We start from the raw sequence: 19,926 nt of genomic DNA, 5'->3' as shown, positions 1-19,926 counted from the left end.
AGAATCTCTATATATCTATGGAAGTATTAAGCTAACTTAGTTGTTGTATTAAGATGATTTAGAAAATCTGAAGAAGCTTTGGTTTTCAAGAGGAAAAAAAAGTTTGACTTACATCCAATACTCTTTTGATTAGAATATCTTTTTATTTTAATGAGAAACTGCTATATCACCTACTATTAAAATAAAAATGTGGAGATTAAAACTCACTACTATTTGCTATTGTTATTTAAAAAAAGAAAAAGAGGTGTTCAGTTAAAAAAAAGTACTGGAGATAAGAAAAAAAAAAAAACTTCATCTCAAAAAGAAAAAAAAAAAAACAGTTCTATTTTGAAGGTAACAAAAAAAATCAAATAGTAGCAAAAAAAGTTGTAGCAAACACATTTTCAGAGGTTGTTATAAGAGACCAATTCTTGAAACAATCTATTATAAAAAACGGGAAAAATGATTCTTTCATATCCATCTTCCTTTCAAATTTCAAGTAAAAATTAGAACTCCTTTTAAAAATAAGGATAAATTACAACTTACCCACCGATGGTTTTGTTGATATTTAAGTTGCCTACCCGTGGTTTAAAATCTGACACTTTACCTACTTGAGGTTTGACCAAAATTTAAGTTGTCTACCTGTGGTTTGAAATTCTATGATGAAAGTGTTCCGATGGATAGTTTTTGATCTTATTTAATCTTGTATTTTTATGTTTATTATGTTTTTGGAGAAGAGAAACATAAAAGTTGAGCAAAACTACATATTTAGCTCTGTTTTTAATAGAGGTGGATTATAGAAATCTAACTAAGCTAACTTCAGATGGGTAAAATGTCAAATTTCAAATCACAGATAGACAACTTAAATTTCGACTAAATCACAGGTCGGTAAATTGTAATTTACTCTAAAAATAAACTTCTAGATTTTTTCAATCTTTAGAGACACTTGAGTGACGGCTAAACTCATATATTTCAAATTTTATACACCATACTATCAATTTTGGCTGTTGATGTTTTTTCTTTAAAACAATTTTGGGTGTTTGAATGTTTTATACGTCGGAAGTGTTCTTTATATATTAAAAAAATACAAAAAAACAAATTTGGAAAAAAGAGAAGAAAAGAATTTGTGATGTTTTGGAAACAAAAATTATAATAGAAGGCAAGAATACATGGCTACATATAGACAACAGTCCACACATGTAGATTTGTGTGTCCAAAAACAAGATAAAAATTTCCCCACATAATTGGGACTATAAAGTAAAAAAAAAAAAAATTTGCCTTAACAAAGCCAAGAAAGGCAAGGGAAGAGAGGAGGGAAGAAGAGTCAGAGAGAGAGAGAGAGAGAGAGAGAGGGAGGAGAGGAAAAAACAATTATGAACCCTCACAAATCTGTAGAAGAATAGTCCTCTTAAAACTCTCAACAACAACACCACCACCACAAAAAAAAAAAAAAGATTTGGGGGTTTTTCTGTAGAAGAAGAGTCTTTTTAATACTCCTTCCCCCCCATTTCTCTTCTGTTCACAACAAAAACCAAAATATCATATCATCATCATCATAGAGATAGAGATAGAGATAGAGATAGATAGAGAGCAGAGCGATGCGATTGTGTTGGTGGTTTTGGCAGCGGGAGAGTTGTGTTGCCAAAACGACGCCGCCGCCCTCCGATGCTTCTTCGCCGGAAGCGGAATCGGAATCAACAACGAGACGAGGTCTTTGATGGCCTTGCAATTGCAGATGAATTGGCAGCCGAATTTGCTCAGTCATAAGCGGCGTACCGGTCCTCCGTTAGGGCTCAGAAACCTCGGCAATTCTTGCTACCTCAACAGCGTTCTTCAGTGCCTCACTTACACTCCTCCTCTCGCCAATTTCTGCCTCAATTCCCAACACTCCTCTCTCTGTACATAAATTTTCCAATCGCCTCCTCCAATTTTTCGCAATTCGGATTTTTCTGTGTTTTGCTTTTTTAGCTAATTGGTTTTTGTTTTGGTTTTTTCTGTGCAGGCGAGGAGGATAGGAAGCGCGTCGGAGAGTGTCCGTTCTGCATACTGGAGAAGCGGATAGCGCGGTCGTTGAGCGTGGATCTCGCGCTGGACGCGCCTGCGAAGCTGCAGAATTGTCTGAGGATTTTTGCCGAGCACTTCAAGTGCGGGCGCCAGGAGGACGCGCACGAGTTCCTTCGTTACGTGATTGATGCTTGCCACAACACTTGCCTTCGGCTCAAGAAGTTGCAGCAGCAGCAGCAGCAAAGGCGGTACAATAATGGCTGCAAGGGAGGTGAGATTGTTAGTAATGGTAGTAGTAATGGTAGTAGCAATAGCAGTAGTGGTAGTTCGGTGGTGAAGGAGATTTTTGGAGGTTCATTGCAGAGCCAGGTGAAGTGTCTTTCTTGTGGTAATGAGTCGAATAAGGTTGACGAGATAATGGATATTAGTCTTGATGTTTTGCTTAGTAATTCGCTTAAAGACGCGTTTCAAAAGTTTTTTCAGCCCGAAGTTTTGGATGGAAACAATAAGTACAAGTGTGATAAGTAAGTTCTTGTTGTTATTTTTGTTGAATTCTTTATTATTCAAGTGGTTATTGTTTTGTTTTTAATTGAGGAAATTATGGTTGTTTTAGTTGTAAGAAATTGGTGGCGGCGAGGAAGCAAATGTCAATACGTCAAGCGCCCAATGTCCTTGTAATCCAGCTGAAGGTGTTATTATTTTGTTATTGTTGTTTATGTTAGTATTTTTGGGGTCATTGGTTTCTAATGTAAGTGTTATTGTTGGCAGAGATTTGAGAGTGTATATGGCGGGAAGATTGATAAGGCAATTGCATTTGAGGAAGTTTTGGTGCTTTCGAGTTTCATGTGTAAAGCAAGTCAGGTATATACCTAATAAAACTATGCAGGACATACAAAATATACATGATTAATAATTAGATGTAAAGGTTAGGTAGAGAAATTGACTTACAATAACAAGGTAGAGAATCATGATTAGAAATCCAATCTCCTAGTGTACCTCAATGTTCAATAGAACAGTTGTACTCTTTCTTTCTGATTATAATTATAAATGCTTATTGCTTATATAAAAAAAATCATTATAAACTTAATTTCTATGGCATCGATTCGTATCTAGCTGAAATGATTGACATCCATGAATTACCCTTTGTTTTATTGGTAGGATGCACCATTTAGTGGGTTTTAAACCTTTGATCTTTTCCTCCGCCTATTATTATGGGAGGAGGGGAGTGCCATGTGAGACAGAGCTCATTGGCATAAGTTACCCCTTGCTTCTCCTACTTTGTCCTAGAAATGTGAGACTTTGGCTTTTATATAACTGCTAGATTAGCTGAAATCGAAAAGGAAATTAGCCAAGGTTACTGATGAATTTATTTAGGGGAATGATTTTTGACAATATATCAGCAATTTACTTTTGATAGCTCCCTCGTTAGTGAAGATAATTTAGGACATGATGATAAGGCAAGTGTGCTTTCATATCTTAGTATGAGTTTTAGAAGTGTAACTAATCCTTCTGAAATTTTAGTTATGAGAACTGGTGAGCAATAGGATATATGATATGAGTGGCATCTTATTGTTCTATAGAACTTCTTAAAAGTAGTGCCAAAGGAGGGAGGTTTTGCTATGGAGAGAGATGCTTTATGGAGAAGAGTTGTGGATGCTAAATATGGTAGTATGTTGGGGGGGGGGGGGGAGTGTTGGTGCTCTAATGGTGTGCAAGGGACTTATGGTGTTTGCCTTTGGAAGAATATCTGGAAGGGATTGGACAGTTTTCATAGTCTTGTTGCTTTTAAGGTGGGGAATGGTGCCAATATCAAATTCTGGTTTGATACTTGGTGTGGGGGGACTCCTTTAAAAGATGTCTTTCCTGAATTATTTGGTATTGCCAGTAATAAGAAATCTTTTGTGGCTGAGCTTTTATCTTCCTCAGGGGATGGTTTCCATTGGAATGTTAATTTTGTTCGTCCGGTACAAGACTGGGAATTGGAGTCGGTGGTCACCTTTTTGGATTTGATTTATTCTGGCTTGGTGAGAGGGAACGGAGTGGATCAATTATGCTGGATACCTTCTGCCAGTGGACTTTCTGATGTTAAATATTTTTATAAGGTTTTGTGTTCTTCCACCCATTCTTTTTTTCCCTTGGAAACCTTTATGGAGGCTAAAGGTGCCAACAGAGGTTGGTTTCTTCATGTAGACAGCAGCTTTGGGGCATATTTTTTAACTAAAGATAATTTGCGGAAACTCAGAGTAGTTTTGTTGGATTGGTGTTGCATCTGCAAGAAGGATGGGGAGTCCATTGATCATTTATTGTTACCTTTTCATGTAGCTAGAGTTGTGGAATATGGTATTTTCTTTATTTGGGGTTCATTGGATTATGCCATGCCATGTTGTGGATTTTCGAGCAAGCTGGTCGTATAAATGTAGTAGATGTAAGTCCTTGGTGACTTGGAGGAAGATTCCTCATTGTATTATGTGGGGTATTTGGTGGGAGAGGAATGCTTGTACTTTTGAAGGATGTGAGAGATCAACTCATGATATGGAGTTGTTTTTTCTTTGAACTTCGCTAGAGTGGAAAAATGCTTCGGGTGTTTTTACTTTTAATTCTTTGACAGTTGATGTGCATGCCCTGGCAGATATTTTGGGCTGCAGAGTTGGAACTCTGCCTATGTCGTATCTTGGCATGCTGTTGGGGGCTTCTCATAATTCCCCTTCAATTTGGAATCCAATTTTGGAAAAAATTGAGCGGAAGTTAGCCGGGTGGAAGAAATTGTATTTGTCTAAGGGGGGTCGATTGATGTTACTCAAGAGTACGCTATCTAGTCTTCCTACTTACTTTCTATCGTTATTCACCATTCCTACTCATGTGGCTAATAAAATTGAAAAGTTGTAAAGGGATTTTCTATGGGGTGATAGCAAGATTCATCTGGTAGGTTGGGATAAAGTTTGTGCGCCTATAGCCAATGGTGGCCTGGGGATAAGGAAACTTACTACTTTCAATAAGGCCTTATTGGGGAAATGGCTGTGGTGGTTTGGGAAGGAAGAGGATCGGTTATGGAGGAGGGTGGTAGCTTCAAAATATGGGGAAGAATGGGGGGGATGGACCTCAAAGCTGGGTAATTGAGCTCATAGGTGTGGTTTGTGGAAAGGTATTCGCATGGGATGGGAGGATTTCAGCAAAAATTGTCAGTTTGTTGTTGGGTTGGGGAATAGAGTGAGGTTTTGGCAGGATGGGTGGTATGGGGATCAACCTTTTTTTTTTTTTTTTTTGATAAGTAATAAAGATAATTTCATTGATATAAAAAAGAGAGAGTCACCCAAGTACACAGGGAGTATACAAGGGAGAACCGGGGATCAACCTTTTCAATTGGCATTCCCAAGATTGTATGGTATTGCCACTGATAAGGATGTTTCTGTAGAAGCTTCTTTGCTAAGGCTGGGGGCAGAGGAGAGAAGAATTTGGGATGTTCGTTTTATTAGAGAGTTTAATGATTGGGAGATGGATGAAGGGCTGCATTTTCTTCGTATATTGGGAGCCAATACTCCTCCTATGGATGCTGGAGACCAGATGAGATGGAAATTGAAGCCTAATGGGGCTTTTGACATCCGGTCATATTATAACAAACTAAGGGATTCTCCCTCGACTGTTATTCCTTGGAAAGCTATATGGAGAGCAAAGGCCCCTAGGCGAGTTGCTTTTTTTGTTTGGTGTGTAGCTTGGAATAAGATCCTAATGGGAGATAACTTGAGAGTGAGGGGTTTGGATTTTGTGGATTGGTGCATTATGTGCTGTCATTGTGGAGAGACGGCAGACCACCTACTTCTTCATTGTGAGATGGCTTTTCGGTTATGGAGCTTTGTCTTTATAACTTTTGGTTTGTCTTGGGTTATACCTAGATCGATCTCAGGCTCGCTTTTTGGCTAGTGGAATTGGTTGGGGAAGCTTTCATCTCAGATTTGGAATTTAGTTCCGTTGTGCATCCTATGGTTTATTTGGAAGGAATGGAATTGGAGGACTTTTGAGGACTTGGATAGCTCCAGTGATCAGATACTTGCTTCTTTTAGTGGAACTCTTTTTGATTGGTCTTGGGCTTGGGGACTCACGCCTAGTGATTCTCTCCATTCTTTTCTTTGCTCCCTTTTTCTTTTGTAATTATTCTCTTGTTTGGTTTTCCTTTTTGTTGTTTCGCCGTTTTCTTCTTCTTGTATTTCTTGGGTTTGCTCTATGTTCTTTATGCATAGAGTAGACTCTTGTATATATACCATTCTTTCTTACCAAAAAAAAAAAAAAAAAAAAATAGCATACTACGAATACTTGATCACGTGAGCTCTAGTCTATCTTTAGGACAATGCTTCTTCTGGGTTTGGCAAATAGCATTCATCTCCCCCCTCCCCCCCCTAATTTTTTGATAAGTAATGCAGATATATTAATACTTCGGCTTTCTTGTGTTAAAACTTTGGCCCGTAAACACAAAAGTACTGCATACGCTTAAAAAGAATGGGTTCAGAATTCTTCCAAGAATTATTTACCAAGGAAGTGGAATTCATATTCCCAAGTGGAATGAATAATGCTCCATGTTCATGATGATGAACACAATGCATCATAAAAGTTACAGAAGTATCAAATGGGAAATCTAAGAGAAGCTTGTAACTCTAAAATGGATGAACACTGTGTAGAACCCCAAACTTGGGACCCATCAAAAAGAGTACGTGTAAACATAGAGATCCTATTTTTTTTGAATTTAAGAATTGATAAAGTAGATGGAACCTTTTTGGATTTCATGAGGTAGTGATGCAGGGCGGCAGCTGAATCCTGCACTTTCTATCTCTATATTGGGGCATTAGGGCGTAGAAAGGAGTAGGGTCAATTAGGGTTTCATGGTGGAGAGTATCAGGAATAAAATTTAGGGTTTAATATGCTTGTAGGGATGTTTAGATATGATTTGATTAAATCTTTAGATTGATTGACATGGTAGAGAGAAAAAAAGAGGTTAATGGTCAATTAGAAATTGAATGAGAAGGAAGCAGAAAAATTAGAGAGATGTGAAGGAAATAAAAAAAACTTTAACTTGTTAATTCTCGATAACTTGAAAGGATAACATGCTTTAAAAAAAAATTGCTATCCTTTCAAATCTTAGAATTACAATCCTTTTTATAATGCTAAACAAATACTTAAATGAAAAAAATCTCCAGCACTATGATTAAATCAATGCTGGCCCTAATCAAAAGTAGCTAAAAGGACACAAATAACATGAAAAAAATAGCTACATGGCAGCCAATAAGCTATAGCTTTATTGACAGTTACTTAATATATTATGAGGTCATGGGTTCAAGATCCATTGGCTGCCCCTTTTGAGCTTGGCCTGCACAAATGTTGCCGAATCCTAATATAAATTTTGTATGGCAAGGCACAATGGAGTTCATTCTTGGACTTTATTGTGTCTTTTTAAGTGATCAACACAAGCGGGATTGTAGGGTTGTTATGTCCTTTGATAGTGTTATTCTGGTTTCTGTAGTTAGTAGTTTATACGAATTAATGTTTTTTTTCTTCGTATTAGTCAACTCTGTCAAGTTCATAATAAAAATCAGAGTTATTGCTTTGCATACTGTTGTCTAAAGATTGGTAGAAAATTTTCTGGTTTCTTGTGCTGATGCTTCCTCTGCTATATAGTCCCACAGGACTGCTCAATGTTGATGATGGAGCCCAAAAACTTTATTTGTGGAATATAGCCCCATCATGTTTAATGTGGCAAATTGGGAGAGAGAGGCCTAGGAGACTTTTGAGGGGCAAGGCCTATCTATAGAGATTAAAATCTCAATTTGTTGGGTCTTGATTCTATTGAATTTCATTGGATGGGAGTAGACCCTCAAATTTGTATGATTTCATATGCACATTTTTTTCAATATCTCTGTAGGAAAACTCTTTGGAATATAACCGATAGACACCTTCTGTTCCTGTTGTACCTTTATGAAAATTTTAATTAATAAAATTGCATGTACTTAGAAAAATAAAGTCCTTCAAGACTGCTTTTATTGTGTACTTGTTCTCTTCTGTATGCATGTGATGTGTTCCTGAGTTTCCTTTATAGTATTGTTTACTTCCTTTTGGGTCTAATACAGGATCCACGACCAGAATATAAGCTCTTTGGTACTATTGTGCATTCCGGCTACTCGCAAGAATCTGGACACTATTATGCATATATAAAGGTCTTATATGCCTACCCTGCTCTCTTTAAACATTAAATAAATTATGAGAAAGCAGCTAAATAAGTATTTGCTGGTCTATATTCTCCATGCGTGTACAGGATGCAATGGGTCGGTGGTACTGCTGCAATGATTCTTTTGTCTCGGTTTCAACACTGCAGGAGGTCTTGTCGGAAAAGGTTTATATTCTTTTCTTCTCTCGTACAAATCAAAGGCCGGCATCTGCCAGCACTGCTCTTGCTTCAAATGGAATAAGGTCTCGTGATTGCAATGGCAGTGAGGCATTTAAAAGCCCAAAGGCTGCTCTCCCAACAAAATCAGTGCATCCAAAAGCATCTTTTGATCAATCTTTTCAGAAGGATGTCTCAGCCATTCCCAAAGGTGTTAAAGTAGCTTCTAGCCCACGGATGAGATTTAACCTATCAAACTCTAATTCCAAAAGACCTCTTGCAAATGGTAATGGAAAACTTGACGCTCATAAGATTCAATCAATGGAAGCAAATGGGGATGTGAAAGCTTCAAATTCTACAGAGAAAAGTGAAAAAGATGTGGCATTGTCCACAAATATGAATGGTTTTAACAAAACCAAAAATGTTGATGTTGCTGGTAGTAAGAACAACAAAGCATTCACTTTAACTGTTGAAAATGGTATTAGTCAGAGGGGAGATATTAATTTAGTGAAACCAGATGGTGGTGAAGTTAATGGCACAATGAGCAGGGTGACAGTGGGAGGACCTGACCACCATGAATTGGGAACTTGTGCTGTCAATGGGCATGCTGAGATCTCAGCGTCTCAAAGAAAATCAAAGGACGATGGCTCTTGCATTTTGTTAGCACAGGATTCTCAATTCCAGGCAAAATTTGAAGAACTGAAAGAAGTGTATGTTATGCCCTTCTTATTCCTTTGTAAAATACTTATCGCTAATAACTTATGTTCATTAGGGTCTGGTCAAGAATTACTTTGCTAAATATGTATTTCTTATTCTCTTGGTTAGTTTATGAAGTAGGATCTTTAAGAATTCAGCACTTCAATAGATTTTTTGATAAGTTCTTGAAGGGTTTTTGTATAAGAAATGATGTTAAGGGCTTTGGGTTAGAAAAGAATGAATTTTGATGGCTTTTTAGGGCTAAAACATGGGATAGAACTGAAAAAGATAAATAGACACTGGGCAATCACACCTAGGACTTCCTAAGCAATCACGTAGGAGAAGGAAATCCACCCTCAAAGCTTAAAATAAGCTGCTGGATTTTTGTTAGAATCAATTTCACTACGAATATTATTGACTACAATAAAGCCTTTATACAGGCTATTGTTAAATCCTTTCCTAGAAGGACTAGGATTCTAAATAACCTATTCCTAGAATGACTAGGATTATTAATAACAAACAAAAAGGACTTAGTAGCTTCTAAACCACCATGAATAAATTTTTTATGGTCCCCCTCCCCCCTCCCCTTTTTTTTCCTCCTTTTTTGAGTGTCCTTAATATACTCCTTATGTACTTAGGCCTTGGCTTTTTTTATTTTTTATTTAAATAAAATTCTTTCCTACTGATCAGAAAAGAAGGAAAAGGACTCAAAACATAAAACAAGACTCATGGGCCTTTGCTGCAGACAAGGACAGCCCATTCCAGATTTCTTGAAATTGCCAAATTTTCCTTATTTTAGTAATTCTTAATTAAAACTAAACCAGCAACTTTCTTACTTTAAAAACTGAATACTAAGACTAAATAATAACTAAAATAACCTATGGAAGGTGTCAAGAAAGTCCCACATCAAATCTAGACCCATAGATTTTGATCCTTTTGGTGTTTAATCTTGTTCTTCCTTGAACTCTTTCTTATCCGCATGGACTGCATCATTTTACATCCATATTAATTTAAAGTTCCTATATTGTCAGACATTTGACTCCTATCTTTCATCCAGCTCCGTTAGTAGAAAGTATTGAGAGCTTTAGAGTTGGGTTGAGAATTATGAACTTGAATTATGTTGGAGCATTTAGTTAATGTATTAATGCTAGAAATGTATAAGAAGCGTTAGTTAGAATGAAGTTACTGATGAACCCGTTTATAAATTAGTTGTGGTTCAAATTGTATCTTTGGAGTTTGTACCTCCTAGGTCAATTACCTCGATAAGTTCTGACAATATTTTCAGGTCAATTTTGTGATATTTGTGGATGATTCATGCTTCTATAGATAAATACTCGTCACAGGGAATTGGGTCCATGACCTCACTATGCACCCCCTCTTTTAGGGAACAGAGATGCCATATGGTTTGGGCCATTGACTTTTTTTCCTTTTGTTTTTTCGTTTTAGATTATCTCTAATTGTTATTTCTGTCCTATAATCCTGCTTGGAAAATCTTGTGTGCACAATCCCTGAATTTCCTCTGATTTTTAAAATGTATAATACAATGTTTAGTAAAATGAAGTCTTCCTTTTTTTATTTTTATATGCCAGACTCAATTTCGTTCTTTTTCTTCTGTTAGGTTGCTCATGTTTGACTGTTGAATGTTTTTTGTTGTCTAACAGTGTCTTTTTCCTTAATTATTTAATTCATTTACCCTTTTTATTTTATTCTCTCTTAGTCTCAAGAAAGAAGCTTTTAGTCTCGAGAAAGAAGCCTTTTCAGTTTTGCGATCATGTGGCTGGTCAGATGAGGTTTTTAGTTTCATGAGATCAAAGAAGAGGTTACGTGAAGAAGCTGGAAATGGTCCATCAAGTACTAGTGAATTCAAGTAAGTATCCTACAACTTTTACATGTATAATGTATATTTAGGAACTTTTATTGTATAGTCAAACTTCAAATACTTGCATTTTCTTGAAGAACCGTATCTGAATTCCTGTGTGGTCCTTTTTATCTTGTGAAGTGCAATACATTTCATTAGTAGGAAAGCTTTCCAAGGTTGTAACAGTTCTTTTTTTGATAAGTAATAAAAATTATATTATAAAAAGAAGAAAAGTGTCACCTGAGTATACAGGGAGTATACATCAGGGACAAAGAAACAATTCAAGAGCATAAAGTACAAAATTCCATAAACCCATGAACTGAAAAAATATCATGAAAAGAAGAGAAAGAATGACAGCGTAACATTTCAACCCAGTCCAGTAGAGTCTTGAAAAAGGAAAGTTTGAGATCTGAAACTGTTTTCTCCAAGTCCTCAAAATGCCGGTTATTCCTCTCCCACCAAATGCACCACATCAAACAATGAGGGACAGCCATCTAAATAGCACCATTCCGATGTTGCCCAAACTTTCCCTGCCAACAAGCCAACAACTCCACCACTGTCTTTAGCATAATCTAGTGAATGCCAAACAAAGTAAACACTATAGACCACAAATCAAAAGCAAAGGGGCAATGGATAAGGAGGTGGTCTACTGATTTCCCATTCTTTTTACACATACAACATCAATTTAAATTCAAACTGCAGTTAAATTCAAACTGCAGTTTCACATACAACACCGATTATCAATAGTTAAAACATTCCCCAAAGCTGCAGTTCAGACAAAAAAAGCAACTCTGGAAGGGACCTTAGGCTTCCAAACAGTCCTCCAAGGGAAAGAATGATCAATACATTTTGTTGGAACCTGATAATAAGAATGAACTGCAAAACCTCTTCCCATAGCAGGTTTCCAAAAAATCTTATCGTCCCTAACTCCTCTCAAAGGGTTCCCATAGATTCTAGCCATGAAATTGTAGAAAGATTCTAATCCCTGATCTTGGGGGGTTCTGACAAAAATTAAGTCCCAGAAAAGAACACCATTTGGGAACTTCATCACACCAGCCACATAGGCCTCCTTATTTCGACTAATAGTAAATAGTTCTAGATAGCTAAACTCAAAGGGGTGTCCCCACACCAGATGTCCTTCCAGAATCTAACAGTAAATTCAGTCCCAACCTTAAACTGAATGTGACGAACAAAAGAAGGCCAGCCATGACTAATAGACTTCCACAAACTCACTCAATGGGTGCCAGTAACGGGAAGAGAGCACCAACCTCCTTCTCCACAGCCATACTTTATCCCTATCACTCTCCTCCACAAGGCTTGTCGCTCATTCGCAAATCTCCTAGCCATTTACCAAACAATGCTTTGTTAAATTTTCTTAAGCTTCTAATAGCCAAGCCCCCAAAATGAAGAGGAGCACAAACCGTAGTCCATTTGAGAGGATATTAAAAATTTATGGACCTTTATAAAATTTTTTGGTGTTAAGCTTATGGGTTCTGCTTTTATTTGATGCGTATACGATGAAATAAGTCTTCGTGGGATGGTACAGTCCTTTGAAGTTTTTATACTTTGGAAGTTTAGACATACAGCAAAGGGGTTTTGCTTCAACTGATGTACCATATATACCTCAATTCTTATAAAAAATTATATATACCGCAATCCGATAATGAACTCGTGAACTGATTATAGCGGCAAAATCTTCTACTTTATGTATGACAGCAATAGTTGTTTGAGATATGGGGTGTTCACTGTACCTTTGTTCCCTATAGAAAAAAAAACGAAAATTGTTATTTGCGAGTCAGTAGAGTGTTTTTTGTTAATTACTTATTGTCATAAGGATAATATTTACTTTTTTTTTTGGGGGGGGCGGGGGGGGAGGAGAGGAGAGAGGGGTTAGTCATGTGTGTTCCTTAGAATTAATTATAGATTAGAAGGTTAGTCCTATTCTTGAAAGGATGGAAAGAAAATTAGCAGGTTGGAAAAAATTATATTTATCCAAGGGAGGTAGAGTCACTTTAATTAAAAGCACTCTCTCCAATCTTCCTACTTATTTCCTTTCCTTATTCCCTATTCCTGCTTCTGTGGCCAACCGAATTGCTAGACTTCAACGTGACTTTCTTTGGGGTGGTCTAGGAGATGAGCCCAAATTTCATCTGGTTGATTGGTCTTCGGTGTGTTCTCCTTTCTCTTCAGGTGGGTTGGGGATCAGGAATCTGAGAACCTTCAATATTGCCTTATTAGGGAAGTGGTTATGGAGATTTGGGCAAGAAAGGGATGCTCTTTGGCGTCAAGTGATTGAGGTGAAGTATGGTTGTGATTGGGGTGGCTGGTGTTCTACCTCTTTCTCTGGTCGTTATGGTGTCAGTTTGTGGAAAAACATTAGACGGGGGTGGCACTCCTTATCTCGTTTTATTATGTTTGATATTGGAGATGGATCAAAGGTGTTGTTCTGGCTAGATCATTGGTGTGGTTCTTCTTCTCTTGCCGTTCGCTATCCGGAATTATTTAGGATTTGTCGTAGAAAAGAGGCTACTGTGGCGGATCTTTTGAGGTACACCAATGGATTCCTCCATTGGGAGTTTCAGTTTTGTAGGGATGTGCATAATCGTGAATTGGAAGCTTTCAGGAGCTTCATCAATTCCATTTATAGCACTCCCGTAAGGGGGATTGGGGAGGACAAGTCCTGTTGGCTGCCCTGTAAGAGTAAGGGGTTCACGGTTAGTTCTTACTACCATCTTCTTGTTGGCCATAAGGAGCAAATTTTCCCTTGGAAAAGCATTTGGAAGCAGAAGATCCCCTCTAGAGTTGCTTTCCTTGTTTGGACCGCAGTTTTGGGGAAATGTCTGACTGTAGACAATTTAAGAAAAAGAAAGATTTGCATCCTGGATTGGTGTTATATGTGCAAGTGCAATTGTGAAAGTGTTGATCATCTCTTTCTTCACTGCCCGGTTGCCATGGAATTGTGGGACATGGTCTTCGGTTTATTTGGAGTTTACTGGGTTATGCCAAGGTCTGTTGTGGGGCTTTTGGCTTGCTGGCAAGGTCGTTTTGGTCGCCATCGTAATGGAGATATTTGGAAGGCCGTTCCTCATTGCTTGTTGTGGTGTATTTGGAAGGAGAGAAATAGTAGATGTTTTGAAGACATCGAGAGTTCCATGCCTGTTCTTAAGTCTCTTTTTTTCCGAACCTTACTAGATTGGTTCTCCGTGTGGAGAAGCTTTCCTTTTCTTTCTATTTTGGATTTTCTTGATTTTTGTAATGTTCATCTTTGATTTGTTCTCCCTTGTATACTTCCTGTGTACTTGGGTGACTCTCTTTTTTCAATAAATTACTTTATTACTTATAAAAAAAAAAAGGTTTATTTAATTTAATATGGGTTTTTTTTTTTTTTTTTTGGGTAGTCGTATGTATAATAAAGTTTAGTTTTTTTGTACATTTTTTTGGCTACTTCATTTTTCTAATGAAGTAATTTTCTCTTAATAAAATTTTTCTTACCTATCAAAAAAAAAAAAAAAAGGTTTAGTTTTAAGCTTTTAACGGAACAGCTAGCGCTTGCGTCTTCTTCTTCATTTTCTTCATGGCATATGCTCAATCCAATCTTTTCATTTTTTTCCCAAGGGTTTTCCATGCTTCCATATGTTTTTTCCCAATGTCTTTTGTTCTTGTTTTTGTCAATTAAAACTAGATGCAAGGATATATAACATGTAGTGAACAGATATGCTTATTATATCCAGTCAAGAGTACTCTCCCTGCTTACCTCTAGGGGAAAAAATTGTTAAAATTGTTTCCTGTCTTAGTACCTTTGTCATGCTTGTCTTCTTTTCACTCATCTTTTCATTAACTTGCACATCTAGTGATTCTCTCCCTTTGTTCCTTAGCTCTCTTTCTTTGTAATTTGTTTTTTCTCTGTTTTGCTTTTCTCTCTCTCTCTCTCTCTTTTTTTTTTTTTGGTAATCTCTGTTATGCTTTTTTTTTTTTTGCATAAAGCAGTTTTTTGAATATACATCTTTCTTATCTATCAAAGAAAAAATAAATGTCTTCTATACTTGTTTGCCTTGAAGTCTGCTTAGGCAACTTCTTTGGACTTTCAGCTAGACATATTCTTCTCTTCTTTTTTTGTGTCCCCTAACTTTTGAATAGACCGCTCTTTTGAGTTTTCAGCCTAACAAAATTTCCTTTTTTTTTTCTTTGTCGTACCATAACTTTTGTCGAGACTACCCTTTTGGTTTTTCGACCTAGAGGGCTTTTTTTGATTCTCTTATCAGCAAGACATAATAAGGATGCTGATTTTTTTTTTGTTTGATTAGGTTACACCCAGATTTGAACTTAGGAAAAAAGGATTTGCAGTCCCTCACCTTACTGCTCCTCCATGTCGCCAAAATCATAGAAAAAATGTATTAAAATATTCCATCTTTTATTTTTTCCCCAAATGTCAGAAGTGAAGGATTAATATAAGGCTTTGTGAAACGGGGGTGTGCGATAAGTCAAAGTTCCACTATGAGATGCCTTCTTTGGGTGGACAGTTGTGATGAATAAGTTTTTAACTTTGGATAATCTGAGGAGACGAGGTATTAATATTATCCTTACCAATTGGTACTGCTTGTGTATGAAGAGTAATAGATCATTTTCTTTCTACATTGTAAGATAGCTAGAGTTATGGTCTATGTTTCTTAGTGTATTTAGGGTGGACTTGGGTTTATGCCAAGTATAGTTTCTGGCTTTGTGGCATGTTGGATAGGATACTCTGGGAAACATGAAAGGGCTGAAAATTGGAATAGCATTTCTTTGTGCTTAATGTGGACCATTTGAAGGCATAGGGCATGCCTTTTTAAAGGCAATGGGCAATCAATAATGATCTTGAAATCCTTATTTTTATGAGCCTTACTGATGTGGGAAGGTGGGAAACAAATATTTATTTTAATTTAGTTTTATATGATTTTGGATGTCAATTGCATTTTTCATTGGTCAATTAAAATTTTATTAGGTTATTAGTATTTTTTATTTAATTTTCTAGAGTCAAGGTTATATTTGTAATTCAATAATTGGGATTTACCAAATCAAATAGAATTAGGCTTAGTTTTAGTAGTCTATATAAGAGTGCACACAATATTTTACTTATATGGACAAGTTTATGGTTTGATGGATTAATAAAAATTCACTTCGAATTTTCCAATGGTCTAGTGCTAACTCTAGCTAACCCTAGGTTCTGATTCCTTGTGATTTGCTCTCTCTTACTTGGTGTTGACTTCAAGCAAGTCTAGGTGCTGACTCTAAGTTGCTTATCTTTTATTTTTCTGTTCTTTAGTTTTCTTGTAGCATAGTGTGAAATTTGGTATTGGGGAAAAATTACCCCTCTTTTCCAACACAGGGTCACAACCAGAACAAAAAAAGAAAAAAAAATTGTAGTTGCCATCATCAAACCATTGTCAAGCCACATATCACAAACCATCATTCAAAACCCAACCACAGCAAGTTACAAACCTCACCACCATCACAGAAAAAAGGGAGGGGGGGGGGGTGAGAAGAGAAATTTGATGCCCAGCCATGTTGACAGTCCCACGTAACCCATTGCTGCTGCCATAAACCATCTATGTCATACTGAACCTGGATTGAGGATTCGACCCACAATCTCACAAGGTAGCATCCAATTACCTCATGCGTGACCTGAGTCTCATGGTCTCTTGCCGCCTGTAGGACGAGATTTCTAATAACTTTGGAGACTGCCATTTTGTTCTGCTTGTTGCAGGACCACTATACTTTGCCGGAATAGTTCACGCTCTCCATTGCTAGGTTGAGCTGTCGAGTCTCTTCCTTGGTCAAAAACTACTGTGAAAGACCCTTTTTAGATTGACTTCCATTGATAAATGATACTGTTTGACTGAATGGAAAATTTGGGGGTGGTGATTCGAATTTCAGGAGGCATTGTTTTGTGGAAGACTCAAAAGTGGATTTGAAGATTTGAAGGGGCAGTAAGTGATAAGTTCAAGGCATCTAGGCCTGTATAGTAGGGGTCTATTTCATATCATGTGGCCTGGCCCACAAAGTTACCACTGTGGACTACCCTTTGGTGTTAACACAGTACAAGGCCCATCTTATTTAGCTGGATCAGTGCAAATCTACTGCCCAAGTCCATTTTTGTTTCAATTCTTATTGAAATTTATTATTCTAGTGAACTATGGCCATTAAGAACCATGGATTTTCAACATTTGGGTTAAATGAGATGGACTAATTCCACGAACAAGTAGGGTTATTAGATAACAAGAAAGTCGGATTTGCAAATATGAAGCTAATAGGTAGAACCTCGAGGCTCAGACAAATTTTATGATGTGATCGAACATAAGGTTTTTTGTTCTTAGTGCTCTCAAAGGTGATTCCAGCATTAAAGCATGTATCCAGTCTTAGGATTTTTATCATTCAACATTTCAAAACTTTGAGGTTGATTTTTCTCCAACTAGGGGAGAATGATGCGTGAAGAGCGAATAAATATTTACTTTAATTTGGTTTTATTAATTTTGGAAGTCAACTGTATATTTTTTATTGGTCAATTATATTTTTATTAGGTTATTATTATTATTTATTTAATTTCCTAGAGAGTCTAGGTTATTTTTTTTTTCAATAATTGAGATTTCCCAAGTCAATTAGAACTAGGGTTTCCTATGTCAATTAAAATTAGAGTTTAGTTTTTAGTAGTCTATATAAGCATAGTATTGTACTCCTATGGTGACCAGTATAAAGTTTGATAATCAATAAAATTTGTGTAATTTTCCAATGGTTTGATGCTTACTCCAGACAACCCTATGTGCTGTCTGTTAGAAGTTTATTCTTTCTTGCTTTATGCAGGCTCCTAGGTTGCCTATCTTTTATTTGCTTTCTCGAATTTTCTTGTTACATTGTTTTGGTTTTGTCCTGCATCACTTACATGATTGGGGCAATATCTCAAGCTCAACTACATCGACAGATTTCTTAGACTTTTTGGACCATCTGAATTTTAAATTTGAATTATTTTTCTTTTTGTTTAGTGAATTTTAATTTTTTTAAGGCTCGAAAAATGTTTTGTTTAAGTACTAGACATCATTAGGTGTTTTCAGGTCATTGGCCATAGCTTTGCTTGATTTGGGTATTTCTTTTTGTTAGGTTCTCTTATGCTTGAGGGGTTTTACCTCTTTTTGTTTTCCTTTCTCTTCTCTATATATTTTATACCTTTTGTGCTCAATAGCTCTTGAAGTTTACATCAGCACTTTCACCACTTAAAACGCCAGAAAAGAAAGTTTGGTTTATGTTCTAGGTATGCTATTTAAAAGTGATTGCTTTTACAATTTTAATGCTATTTTGCTCATGAAGGATTATTATGTTCCATCAAACAGGTGGCATTTTACATATTCAGTTTATTCAACATCACTTTCACTTGCATGTAGGATCCATTTCTATGGTTTGCTAGATACATGTGAGAGTGTTGCATACAGCCATTGCATAAGATACTTTCAGCATCGTCTGTCCGCGCTCTTTTTTTTTTTTTCTGAAGTTATTTTGCCTTTGTTAAGTTCATGACTCATCTGGATGTTTGTTTAACAGGAAGTTGTTAATTGCGGATGCTAGACCAACCTTTACTTCACAGATACCGGAGTCATTAAAAGAGGACTTAATTGAACGATTGCGATCAATTAGTGAAGGAAAAAAAGCATTTTCTCGGACCTTGATAAACTGAACATGGTATGCAAGGAACTTCACCTTTTATCTTAGAAATTTTCAGAGGCATATATCAAAATTTGGTTGATGGCAAGATAATTATATCTTCAATAATATTTGCAGGCTTATGATGTAGCCACAAAGGAGCTTGGTGTATTAATCTGTACTACTAATTGAGGTATTAATGACGGGGATATCCTCTAGACAACATAAGAGGGTATGTTGTACAGTCTCTCTGAGCAAGTTCTCGCTAGAGCAGGAGGTTGTTATCTTTTCATTCATTCATTCCTTTGCCAATGGTGACATTCTGTGGGTGTGCTATCAGTCAAATTAGGAAGAAAGGGCTGATTTCTCATTTCAGATCTTGCCGAAAGTTTTGTTTGTCCCTTGAGGCTGTGCAGTTGATTATGGTAGAGAGAGAAACAAAAATTTTACTCGTATTGTACAATATCCTTTTTGGCTCTATCTCCAGCATTTAATCTATGTTCTATATGGATGCATTACAATTTTTCCATTAAGTGGCAATATAGTTTAGTAATGGATATATGTTATACACTGTATCCATTTACTATGAAATTGTTTCCCACCTATTGATTTCCCTCACACCCCAAAAGGGGAAAGACAACCCTCTTTCACCTTGCCTTTCTCCCTGAAAATTTGATGGAGTTTATTTGTAGGCTGTTTATTACTAAGACGAAGAGTCTATCTTAATATGTATGTGTGTACTGTATTTTTGCATGTATTTGTGGTCTGGTAAGTTGGTAACTGCTGGATAGTGTACATTTATACAGACATGCGTAGATACTTTTCCAACTATGCTATGTGGTGATCGGTTAAAACGTGTCATTGCTCCTTTAAAGCCTGGTTGCAAGTGAGACCTAGTAAGTAGTTGCAAATCTAAGTCTATGCAGTTGTTGAGCAGGAGCTTTAAAGATTCTTGGATATGGTTTTTGACATGCTTGCTAGATGGGGGAAATGGACATTTGTTGAGCAGGAGCTTAGTAAGTGATTCTCACTTAAATGTTTTACCTTTGAATGATCTTTCATATAAATATAAATACTGCATTTAACTTTTGAATGTTATTTAATACTTAGTACGGAATATTGTTGAGTGTTTGAACTCATCTTACCTAGTGCAGACCACAGATTTTGTGTGGGGGCGCCTTTATGCTAACTCCAACAAGCTGTGCAAGGAGTAAGGCATTAAAGGATGCAATGCACAAAGATAAGAGTTTGAGAATCAGATGGCGGCGTTTGAAGCAATTTATAGATGTCATTGCACATGTTTTGCTTCGGAAGCTTGACCCGGCAACCACACGATCCAGTTGTTTATGGATCC

At 36.7% G+C, this 19,926-nt stretch overlaps 1 protein-coding gene across 1 annotated transcript; it reads left to right on the top strand.

Annotated features, from left to right (window-relative positions):
- Positions 1–1,260: 1,260 nt before the first annotated feature.
- On the top strand, positions 1,261–19,188 carry LOC142617370 (ubiquitin carboxyl-terminal hydrolase 25). Its single transcript, XM_075790199.1, has 9 exons — positions 1,261–1,877; positions 1,982–2,507; positions 2,597–2,672; positions 2,752–2,844; positions 8,097–8,183; positions 8,282–9,060; positions 10,764–10,913; positions 18,474–18,611; positions 18,711–19,188. Exons 1-8 carry the CDS (start codon positions 1,697–1,699, stop codon positions 18,604–18,606), a joined length of 2,025 nt encoding a protein of 674 aa, XP_075646314.1. The 5' UTR covers positions 1,261–1,696; the 3' UTR covers positions 18,607–18,611; positions 18,711–19,188.
- Positions 19,189–19,926: the final 738 nt, after the last annotated feature.

The sequence above is a fragment of the Castanea sativa genome, chromosome 11 (assembly GCF_040712315.1).
Source record: "Castanea sativa cultivar Marrone di Chiusa Pesio chromosome 11, ASM4071231v1".
Taxonomy (NCBI): Eukaryota; Viridiplantae; Streptophyta; class Magnoliopsida; order Fagales; family Fagaceae; genus Castanea; species Castanea sativa.
This window is presented reverse-complemented; position numbering and strand designations above follow the sequence as displayed.

Excerpts from the sequence above, each read along its gene's own strand:
- LOC142617370 (XM_075790199.1), top strand. The coding sequence starts at position 1,697 with ATGGCCTTGCAATTGCAGATGAATTGGCAGCCGAATTTGCTCAGTCAT. Across the intron at positions 2,845-8,096 it reads TCATGTGTAAAGCAAGTCAG|GATCCACGACCAGAATATAA; the intron begins GTATATACCTAA and ends GGTCTAATACAG. Across the intron at positions 8,184-8,281 it reads ACTATTATGCATATATAAAG|GATGCAATGGGTCGGTGGTA; the intron begins GTCTTATATGCC and ends ATGCGTGTACAG.